This window comes from Gigantopelta aegis, chromosome 12 (genome assembly GCF_016097555.1).
Source record: "Gigantopelta aegis isolate Gae_Host chromosome 12, Gae_host_genome, whole genome shotgun sequence".
In the NCBI taxonomy this organism is placed as follows: domain Eukaryota; kingdom Metazoa; phylum Mollusca; class Gastropoda; order Neomphalida; family Peltospiridae; genus Gigantopelta; species Gigantopelta aegis.
In genome coordinates this window covers 42,944,269-42,956,815 of record NC_054710.1, presented here as the reverse complement: position 1 = coordinate 42,956,815, position 12,547 = coordinate 42,944,269, and the positions used below count along the sequence as shown (strand labels likewise).

Genomic DNA, 12,547 nt, shown 5'->3' with positions numbered 1-12,547 from the left:
AGGATGTTTTTGTAAAATTCAAGCACTTAGTCACAAAATTCAAGGACTTTCTAAGCATAAATTTAATATTTATGAAATTTTAAGGACTTTTAAAGGACTACCCTGAAATTCAAGGACTTTCCAAGGTCTGTGCGAACCATGGATGAGGAATCATCTGATGGCATTTCTTTGGTGGAGATTACCAAGTTACTTAGCACTTTTAGTAAACTTGGAGTCTTACCCAAAGTGGATTGTCCAGAGGATTTTAATACCTGGGCTGTGTCATATGCACAATCGTTGGTACAGTTGAAATTAGTCAACCTCCCAGGGTCTCTTTCTTTTCAGGTGACAGCTGTGCTAAAACTGATCTTTCTTTTGATGCTTGGTTGTACGAGGTGGAATGTCTTCTAAGGGACAAGAAGCATTCTGCCGATGTTAATACTCAAGCTGTTCGTCGTTCCTTAAAGGGCGATGCAGCGAGAGTTGCAATGCGTCTGGGTTCAGACGCTAGCCTTCATCAGCTGATCCATCAACTGAAAAATATATATGGTTCTGTTGATGAGGGTGAGGCGCTACTTGCTGACTTCTATAGTGCACAGCAGCACGAGGATGAAACTGTTTCTTCTTAGGGTTGTAAGATAGAAGACTTGTTTTACAGGGCTTTCAAGACCAGCACACAGCAGATGGACTCCAACCACATGTTGTGTACCCGGTCTACAGCAGTGGCTTAAAGACTGCAATGGCCATATTTTTGATAAAACCCATGACTTTGATAAGTTAAGGGTGGAGTTGAGATGTGTGGAACAGAGCCATTTTGTTCATACAGAGAAACGACAGTCGTCCAAGAAGCCTGTTCCTGCTAAGAGAACATCAGTATCTGTAGCTGCCAAATTGCTGCCGAAAGTCCCATCCGAGGTGGATACTGGAGGGATGAAGAAATTGGAGACTATGCTTTACCAACTTTCTTCTAGGTTTGACAAGTTAGAGAGCCAGTTACAAGACCAATTCACCCAGAGTAGTGCTCTGCAGGGTCAACAGCGATCAACATTTAGGTCTACTCCTTCAACATTCCTGAATAGAAGACCAGCCTCAGGTAATACTGTTCCTGAGAGGGATCAGAACCGTTGGAGAGAGATTCGTGGTTGGAACTGTGGACAGACAGGACACATCGCCAGAGGATGTAGGAATCAGTCTGCTAATTTAAACTGAGTAACACTTTTGTTGAGGAAAAATCAAAAGTAAAGGAAGATAAAAGCTCCACAGTATTTCCTAATTCCATTCCAGCTGGACTTATAGGTAATGTTAATGAGGTGTCAAAGTACTTTATAGTCAAAGTATAATACTTATCCACCTTCTCAAGTCAGGTATCATAACCAAGTGGTATTCAATATACTGCTTACTAATGCATCACACATAAACTGATACTTAAATACCGGCCTCGGTGGTGTGGTTAATTTAAGCCATCAGACATAAGGCTGGTAGGTACAGGGTTAGCAGTCCGGTACCGGCTCCCACTCAGAGCGAGTTTTAAAGACTCAATGGGTAGGTGTAAGACCACTACACCTTCTTCTCTCTCACTAACCACTAACCAACTAATCTACTGTCTTGGATATCTGCATGAGGTGTGTGCCCAGGAGAGTGTGCTTGAACCTTATAAGCATGAAAATAAGATGGAATGAAATGAAAATAAATGATACTTAAATTTAAGACAGTGTACCTCCAAGAGGTCTGCTAAGTAAGTACCGGTAATTAGTGTATTTCTAATAAAAATTGGCTCATTTTGTTAAACACACTTTTTATTAAAGGTAAGGTCAACTCAAACAAGAGCCTTATGTGTTGGAAAGATGCATACCCAGACCACCAACACATATTGACACTTTAACAAGTGAAAAACGCGTAATTTTAGAGTTAATAAAAAAACATGATTATTCCTGCTAACTGCATGGGGACAGCCATTTTGTTTCGTTTTTGTGACATCCGATGGTATAGCTTTGGGCAAAGTGATGTCAGCTCTGTCCATCTCCTCTATGCACAGTATAAACAAATGCTCTAATTTACGACAAGGCGCTTCGCTTTCATCAACCTGACTTGTAAAACAACATAAATGACTTGATAGTATAACTATTTAACTAAATATATATATACTACTCAAAAGAATTTAAGGGTCAGACGATATTTTCGACATTATTTTCTGAATGTCAATTATATTAGCTAGACCATAATGTCACGCATGGTATTGTTCCATAAATGAATTAAAATCCACTGTCATTGACACTGTCGACTAGTTCTAATGGCGAAAACATGCTTACATTTGCACATAAATTAGGGCGAAAGCGAAAGGTCTGCTAAGTGCCCATAAATTGCTTTTTCACAAAGCGCTTCATTTGCACGCTTTGCACGTGTATTCCATGTTCCCAATGCTGAATTTCCGTATAATTGGAGCTTGCGTTCGTGTACGGTGCACACTCCAAATTCGACAATGGTACGACTTCAATTGACTATCGAAGATCGAGGAAGGGCTATTGCTTGGCTTCAGGATGGCAATGTGCAAAGAAATGTTGCTCTGAGACTTGGTGTCAGTCAGAGTGTCGTTGGCCGACTGTGGCAACGGTACCAAGCAACGAATTCTGTTCGAAATCGTCCACGTTCGGGAAGACCCCGAAGCACTACAAATAGAGAGGACCGCTACATCACCAATATGGCTCTACGTCAACGCACAACCACTGCACGCCGATTACGTGACAATCTGCGGACTGCGACTGGAACTCGAGTGTCTGATCAAACCATACGCAATCGTCTGAGAGCCAATAATCTACGCTGCCGTCGCCAGTCTGTTCGACCACCACTCCTACCACGTCACAGAACGGCCAGACGTCACTGGTGCACGCTTGTCTGCGGTGGCAACGTGTTCAGTGGGGTCGAGTGATGTTCACTGATGAGTCCAGGTTTAGTCTCCAGTTCAACGATGGTCGGGTTCGTGTCTACAGACGTCCTGGGGAGCGCTTCGCTGATGTTAAAGTTAGACAATGTCACCGGTTCGGTGGTGGCAGCGTCATGGTGTGGGGCGGCATCTCTATCCACCACAGGACCCCCCTCTATGTGGTGGATGGCAATCTGAATGGAATCCGCTATCTGAATGAGATTATCCGGCCGTTGGTTCTCCCAGGCCTTCAGCAGATTGGCGGCGGGGCAGTTCTGCAGGATGACAGTGCCAGACCCCACCGCGCCAGGGTGGTAACGGACTTTCTCAGACAACAAGGTATCGCCAGCATATTCGCCTGACTTGGCCCCAATAGAGCACGCCTGGGACGAATTAGGCAGGAGAGTTCGGGATAACCATGCCCCTCCGGCCAACCTTCATGATCTGGGTCAACTTCTTATGGCAGAGTGGCAGACCATTCCCCAAGAGTTCTTCAGACGTCTGATCAACAGCATGAGGCAACGATGTGTCGAGTGTATTCGCGCCAGGGGTGGATTCACACACTATTAAACGAATGTTCTAATGTGTAAAATCCATGTTTGACAACCTTCAACTTTGACAGCATGTCATGTGACTTTCTTGTATACAGTGACGTTTATTTGTGGTTTTTTGTAAATATGGAACAATAAATAAAAAATTTGGTGTAGTTTACATCATCAATCTAATACACTCTGAAACTTATTTGGTTATAAATTTTTGACCCTTAAATTCTTTTGAGTAGTATATATATTTCAGTTTGCATCAATAGAACGAAATGGAGTTATAGTATTTTTGTTTTTTTAAATATCCAAAGAAAAAATGCAAATTATTAGGCCTATTGGTAGGGTACGTTCGAGCAAAAACCACCACTCAAAATACCCAAGTGATACTTTTCTTTGTCAGTTTTGTGATTTTAGATGGGAAAGTCTACTCATAATCAAGGGTTTTACAGAATTACTTACAGTAATAAAGCAGGACGGCTGATAATATCCATTACAATTTGTGGGGTATCCGTGGCACGTCTTTTTAGTGTGTTTAGACACAGTGTCTGGGGACCGTCTAAATATACACCTGCCAATCAGGAACCACAGGTACAGGCCATGGAAAGAAAAGACCAATTAACCAAGAAAACACTCCAATTATAATTTCAGTACATGGGTTAATTTATGTACAAAACATAATACAGTTATTTCAACACTTTGACAATGGTGGTTTATTTTGTATTGAAAAACAATATATATTGTTGCTGGCTTACTGGGATGGCTATTATTACAGAACATTTCAATGCATCCGCAAAAATCAGGTATGTTTTGTTTCTTCAGTTCGAAGACTAATTCCTGATGTGACACGTTAGGTATTACGTAACCACCAGCTTGCCATGCAGAGGGCATATTCACTGGGATGGTCCAAAATGGCTGCGCCCGTTATATATAATAGCCGTCACATGTAGCCATTTTATTAATTAACTATATGATTTTACTTGTTGATATTAAGCAATAATGTGCAATATATATCGTTGAATATGCATACCAGGCCAAATGGGTCTCCTAATTAAAAATAATTTAATATGACAATATCAGCTAGTGAATTATTTAAAAAAAATAAGTTAATAATTAATAATAATAATATACATTTCAATCTTAATACATGTATATTAACAAGACGCCCATGGGGCCTAAATGTGCCACTACCAGTCGTATGGTTAGTGACACTCTGATGATTCGTATAGTGGTAGTACTCTTTTATAGTCGTCGTTGTACGAGCGCGCGTTGTGAAACACTCGTACAACGGTTGATAAACTCGGAAGATCGATCAAATTTAAGGAAGATTTTAATAGGTTATAAGTTACACATTTCACAAGGTATAGTTCAGTTCTTCTCTGGGTTCTCGTCACAGAGTTAACTGATAGGATGATCGTGGTTCGGGATAAAATGTTCACAGGAACTGCATCTGCCTCACGTTATCGTCGGATGTTTCAGTTTTACTTTCGTCAGAAAGTATAACGACCGGCTAGTTCAACAAAGTAGCTGATTCTTGGATTGCCGTTGGCCGGAGCTTTTCGTGGTTGAGAAAAGACTGTCGATAGAGCTTGCTGGCTCTTCTTTTAAACACTACTGGCACGAGGAAGGTATGTGGGTTATGCAGCGACATTGGTCGGTTGAGGCTGGATCTGTCCGTCAACATAGTCGTACACGGTCATCTCGCACCGTCCACAAAGTTCATATATGAATTATAGACTGACCACCGCTGGCCCATCGCTGTTCCTTTAATGTCAGGAGAATTAGTTCGGAGATTTCTGGACTGACTTCCGCTGGCCATCATCGTTCCTTTAATGTCAGGAGAAATTAGTTAGCTATCTGTTCCTTTAATGTGAGGGTATTGTGTTACATGAATCACTCACATGGTATTAAGCTAACTATACACGTACCTCTAAAAAGTGAACCATAGTAATACTGATTTATCGTAGATGGTCATTTGGTGACTGATAATTTGATATTAAAATAGCAAAAGAACAAGCTGAGGATGTGCATAAGTATGTATTGTAACCAGAACCAATAAATTATCCACTTTTATCAAAGAATATGCCTTGAAATTTGGTGAATTCTACTTTCGCCTGCATCATAAATACAGCCACATTGGATTTCAAAGTTGTCCGAAAAATAACAATACTTGGTCAGGGCCATGACAGGATCATTTGGAACACATTTGGTTGAAATGTGCCAAATGGAACTTGAAAGAACTCGAAAATGTCTTAGTCAATCAGAGGACAGGGTGGCCATTTGGTCAGAACTATGAGAGGATCATTTGGATCAAGTTTTGTCGAAACCTACCTGGTGGAACTGGAGAAGAAGCTGAAATTGTGAAAAGTTGATGGACGATATGACATAGCATTTAAGCTCCGAAAGCCATTCGGGCCAGGTGATTCCCGTCGGTGGGCCCATGAACTATTTCACATTCCTGCCAGTGCTCCATATAACTTGTGTAACAAAGGCTGTGGTATGTACTATCCTGTCTGTGGGACGGTACATATAAAAGAACCCTTGCTGCCAATATCTGATTGATCCATAACCATATGTCAGACACCATATAAAAGAAAATGTGTTAAATAAAACATTTCCTTCCTTCGGGCCAGGTAAGCTAATAATGTTCACAAAAGAACCAGTAAAAGGAAAGGAAAACCCCAAAACTAATAATTGTTAGCAATTTAAAATTTTTTCAACTCAAATATTCCAACATTGGTGACAAGAAAGATGATAATAATAATAAAAAAGATTCCGCAAAATAAAACAAAACTTTATTTTAAATGTTTGTCAGTCAGTTTAATACATGTATGTTTCTTTTACAGTAAATCTATGGTCATTTAAATTAATGATTCTGCTGTTTAATACTAAATTGAGATTAATTAAGTTTAAATTATAAGTTAAAAATAATTTGCTGCTGCTTAATATCAATTTACTTTGAAAGGAATACTGAGCGATATGCTGTAAAACTGATATCCACACTTACACGAGAGATCTATAACAAGTGCAAAGTTTATGTCTACATTGAAAATACTGCAAGATTTATAGGATATTAAATGAGTTTTCTATTTCGTATCGTGTTTATGTCCCGAGTGAAATAATTTTCAATTGTCACAAACTTTAGCGAGTGACAATGAAAATTATTTCACGAGGGACATAAAAATTATACAAACTGGTAGCGAGTTTAATATCCTATTTATTACCCATAATCGATCTTAATTTATATCACTCATCTCGTTTAGTTGATGTTCCTGTAAGGTTGTAATGCACCACTTGATCATGTCATCATGTGACTATGAAGTGTTACGTCCCACTTGGAATTCTAGTGTGATGTACAACTTTGATATGTACCAAGATACTTTTAACCATATGTATAATAATATCTTAAAGGCATATTGTCACAGACCACTGACCTATTTAACGGTCTAATTTGTCCCTAAATGTACTTTATTCAAACATCTTCATAACCACCATACTCCATTTATTAATGACATTTTGTAAAAATAATTGAATTATGGCACTGGTCCATAATTTAAAAACTAAAATTAAGTGCTGTTGTTAGTTTGTGTACTGTCCGTAGTTAGTTTCTCTGTCAGATAATCTACCTCAGCAGCTGATAATTTGTAAAATTATTTATTTATTATTATCATTTTATTATTATTAAAAAAAAATTATTTGATTATTATTATTATTATTATTTTATTTTTTTTGAGTACTGCAGGGGCAATGTCTTTGGAAACGAACACAAAAGGGTCCACTAGATTCATATACAATCCCTCCCTTCCCCTGTACAGACCATGTGCTGTTTTTACAGTACTTAGTATGTATTCCTCCTTTTCCAGATGGTTCGGTAATATGAATCAATTAAATACTTTTTTACCGCCTATATACATTTTTGCTGTGTACATGTATATAGCCAGTCCTCGGTAGAGGAGACTAAAAACACAGCCATCGTATATATATCCATATCATATAAAAACACCGCCTAGTTCAGAGTATTATTTATAATAATTCCTATCCTAAGTCAGCTGTTAATTATGGCATATTTTGCATCATAATGAATTTGACAAGGTGGAAAATGAAGGTGTTTGTGATCTAGATGTTTAGATTTTTTTCATGTATGACTGACGATAAATTTACCTATAGATGCAAATGCCTAACTAGTCAGGATTGTCAACATTTAACATTCTTCTGTTACTAAAATAAATTAATGTATAAGCTTATTATCATTCAGTACGTTTTTATTAATTTTTAATAACTTATTTTCATTGTTTTTTGCTTGTTTTATTTACCCTACATCGCAGAGGACAGTTAAGTGGGATGCCCATCACATGACTCAAAAATAATATGCCACATCTCTGCTCTCCAAATAGCCATTATTTTTCTCTGAATTATGGACCATCGACATAATTCAATTATTTTAATAAAATATCAATAATAAGTGGAATATAGTAGTTATGTAGATGGTTCAATAAAGTACTTTTAGGTACAAAACAAATGTATGTAACTGAGTGCCTTAAGACATTTTATGAATACTAAGTGCTTTTTTAACAATATATCCCATAATTCTCATTTCAGCAAACGTTAAACAGTTTGTTGCATTGTTGGAAACCGAAATTAGCCGAAGAGTTCTGAATGGAAAAAAAAGTGGAGTTACTTCTCGTATGTTATTTTAACGAAAGTAGATCAATTTTTGTTCTTTTTATGCTTACAAAATTTTTATTTACCGGGAGGATTTTTTTCTTGGGAGGATTGATCAAATACCGAGAGACTCCCACAGAATCCGGGAGGGTTGAGAGGTCTGATACTAACTCAAGTATGACTCGTTTAGTACGATATTTAGGGTTCAAGTATACTTAAGTTAGGAATGTTTATGAATACAGAACCAGGCATACATTATGGAATGGTAGTAACATTCAATGTCAGTATCTAGCTTTACACTCAGTCTAATGATGCTCTACAACTAGCACATACACATCTACTCATACCTGCCACATCAAGTGTCAGTATCTAGCTTTACAATCAATCTAATGATGCTCTACAACTAGCACATACATGTACTGATCTCATCATACCTGCTAAATGAAGTGTCAGTATCTAGCTTTACAATCAATCTAATGATGCTCTACAACTAGCACATACACATCTACTCATACCTGCTAAATGAAGTGTCAGTATCTAGCTTTACAATCAATCTAATGATGCTCTACAACTAGCACATACATGTACTGATCTCGTCATACCTGCTAAATGAAGTGTCAGTATCTAGCTTTACAATCAATCTAATGATGCTCTACAACTAGCACATACACATCTACTCATACCTGCTACATCAAGTGTCAGTATCTAGCTTGACAATCAATCTAATGATGCTCTACAACTAGCACATACATGTACTGATCTCGTCATACCTGCTACATCAAGTGTCAGTATCTAGCTTGACAATCAATCTAATGATGCTCTACAACTAGCACATACATGTACTGATCTCGTCATACCTGCTAAATGAAGTGTCAGTATCTAGCTTGACAATCAATCTAATGATGCTCTACAACTAGCACATACACATCTACTCATACCTGCTACATCAAGTGTCAGTATCTAGCTTGACAATCAATCTAATGATGCTCTACAACTAGCACATACATGTACTGATCTCGTCATACCTGCTACATCAAGTGTCAGTATCTAGCTTGACAATCAATCTAATGATGCTCTACAACTAGCACATACATGTACTGATCTCGTCATACCTGCTACATCAAGTGTCAGTCTCTAGCTTGACAATCAATCTAATGATGCTCTACAACTAGCACATACATGTACACATCTCCTCATACCTGCTACATCAAGTGTCAGTATCTAGCTTTACAATCAATCTAATGATGCTCTACAACTAGCACATACATGTACACATCTCCTCATACCTGCTACATCAAGTGTCAGTATCTAGCTTTACAATCAATCTAATGATGCTCTACAACTAGCACATACACATCTCCTCATACCTGCTACATCAAGTGTCAGTATCTAGCTTTACAATCAATCTAATGATGCTCTACAACTAGCACATACATGTACACATCTCCTCATACCTGCTACATCAAGTGTCAGTATCTAGCTTTACAGTCAATCTAATGATGCTCTACAACTAGCACATACATGTACACATCTCCTCATACCTGCTACATCAAGTGTCAGTATCTAGCTTTACAGTCAATCTAATGATGCTCTACAACTAGCACATACACATCTCCTCATACCTGCTACATCAAGTGTCAGTCTCTAGCTTGACAATCAATCTAATGATGCTCTACAACTAGCACATACATGTACACATCTCCTCATACCTGCTACATCAAGTGTCAGTATCTAGCTTTACAATCAATCTAATGATGCTCTACAACTAGCACATACATGTACACATCTCCTCATACCTGCTACATCAAGTGTCAGTATCTAGCTTTACAATCAATCTAATGATGCTCTACAACTAGCACATACACATCTCCTCATACCTGCTACATCAAGTGTCAGTATCTAGCTTTACAATCAATCTAATGATGCTCTACAACTAGCACATACATGTACACATCTCCTCATACCTGCTACATCAAGTGTCAGTATCTAGCTTTACAATCAATCTAATGATGCTCTACAACTAGCACATACACATCTCCTCATACCTGCTACATCAAGTGTCAGTATCTAGCTTTACAATCAATCTAACGATGCTCTACAACTAGCACATACACATCTCCTCGTACCTGCTACATCAAGTGTCAGTATCTAGCTTTACAATCAATCTAATGATGCTCTACAACTAGCACATACATGTACACATCTCCTCATACCTGCTACATCAAGTGTCAGTATCTAGCTTTACAATCAATCTAATGATGCTCTACAACTAGCACATACATGTACACATCTCCTCATACCTGCTACATCAAGTGTCAGTATCTAGCTTTACAATCAATCTAATGATGCTCTACAACTAGCACATACACATCTCCTCATACCTGCTACATCAAGTGTCAGTATCTAGCTTTACAATCAATCTAATGATGCTCTACAACTAGCACATACATCTACTCGTACCTGCTAAATGAAGTGTCAGTATCTAGCTTTACAATCAATCTAATGATGCTCTACAACTAGCACATACACATCTCCTCGTACCTGCTACATCAAGTGTCAGTATCTAGCTTGACAATCAATCTAATGATGCTCTACAACTAGCACATACATGTACTTATCTCGTCATACCTGCTAAATGAAGTGTCAGTATCTAGCTTGACAATCAATCTAATGATGCTCTACAACTAGCACATACATGTACTTATCTCGTCATACCTGCTACATCAAGTGTCAGTATCTAGCTTTACAATCAATCTAATGATGCTCTACAACTAGCACATACATGTACTGATCTCGTCATACCTGCTAAATGAAGTGTCAGGTTCACCACAAGATCTTGTCTTGGAGCTCCATTTGACACAACAACCTGGTATGTACCAATATCTCCATGCTGAACATGTGTCAGTGTAATATTCCCAACAGCAGATACATCAGTTGTAGCTGAACTGCCAGACCCAAGTTCCTTTTTGTTTTCATCAGTCAGATGGTACCAGGTGAATGTGGGTATTGGGTTGGCAATCACTGATATATTCAGTGTCACATTTCCACCTTCTGCTGCTGCAAACTCTTTCTTAAATGTAACTCGGTGATCTAGTCTTGGTGAACCTGAAATATATTGATTGTTTAAACTAATTACAAAACACCATGGTTTATAGTTTATAGGGCCCTGTCACACTAAAGATTCAAGAGCCAAATTAAGTTGACTGCCTGTACTGACTTATGGCGAGTTTTACAGCTGGAATGCTTAACAAGTTTTACAACTATTCCACAAAGAAATCTTACTGTACAGTCATAAATCTGCTTTGTGTAGAATGCATATAACGCTAGTTATTTGCAACATTTCAGATTTAATCATTGGTATTGGAAGTCTGCAAGAAATTTGTTTTCTCAACCAAAGTGAAAATGCTTTTTGATTTGTATTGACACAAATGAGTTTGTATGCTTCTTTGAAAATCATCTAACTTTAATCTAATATCTACATTATGTCGTGAGAGAACCAGATGGACTTGTATGCATCAAAATACATTTTTAAAAAGCCAAGATAATGAACTGTTTTTCTTCATTTGTAGTTAAGATGTCGAATTTGTTTTAATGGCAATGAAACGTGAAAAAATTTACAATTTATTTGTATATTTGCTATATTTAAGGTAGATTAGGTGTTTTAGTTATTTGCATAAATAGTGGTAGTTACGACAATTATTTATTATTGAATTAAATGCATCATTTACGACCAACAGTATATCAAGATAAAAAATGTTTGTTTTTTTTGTTTTGTTTTTTTTAATTTGTTGTCCCCAGAAACAAGAGCAATGTCAATGTTGGGGGCCTCAAATCATTACTGTACAATTGTATGCTTTATACAAGATTTTACAAAAATTCTTATTTACAATTGTTTGTACAGTCAAATCCACTTAATTGGATGTCGGATTATTGAATATTTCGGATATTTGAATATGTTTGTCCTGCACGGAACCATTTGCCATTATGACAATACAAAATCCAACGGTTAATTGGATGTGTTTTTTAACGTGTTTTCGGATATTTGAATATAAAATTATCCTTGCCGAATGGCAATTGCACGTAAAACATAGGAAAGTTTGTGTTACTTGATGTGTTTTTTTTAAATTTATGATCGTACGTAATACCATACTATCGTACATGCAAAAATGAATACTTTTAATTTAATTTAATTTCATTGTTTAAAAAAAGGAAAAAGACTTACAACAAACTTGTTTTCTTGTTTCTTAAATTATTTCGGATGACTCATTATTAATCAATACATTTCCTAATTACATCGTAATTAATCCATGAACTCTGAGATTCATCTCAAATGTGACCCAATGGCCGAGACAATGCAGGACAATCAAGGATCAAAGTCGGTCATTCCCACCTTGTTGGCGGCCATGTGCGTTTCGTAAGCAGGCATCCCTTAATCTCATGTTGGCCA

The 12,547-nt window shown here is 37.5% G+C and overlaps 1 protein-coding gene across 1 annotated transcript in view; it reads right to left on the bottom strand.

Moving 5' to 3' along the window:
* LOC121386686 (synaptogenesis protein syg-2-like) overlaps positions 1–12,547 on the bottom strand; it is a 29,789-nt gene that overhangs the window by 7,088 nt on the left and 10,154 nt on the right. The window contains exon 2 of the mRNA XM_041517679.1: positions 10,903–11,205. Coding sequence (XP_041373613.1) covers positions 10,903–11,205 — 303 coding nt within the window. The remainder of the gene's footprint in view (positions 1–10,902; positions 11,206–12,547) is intronic.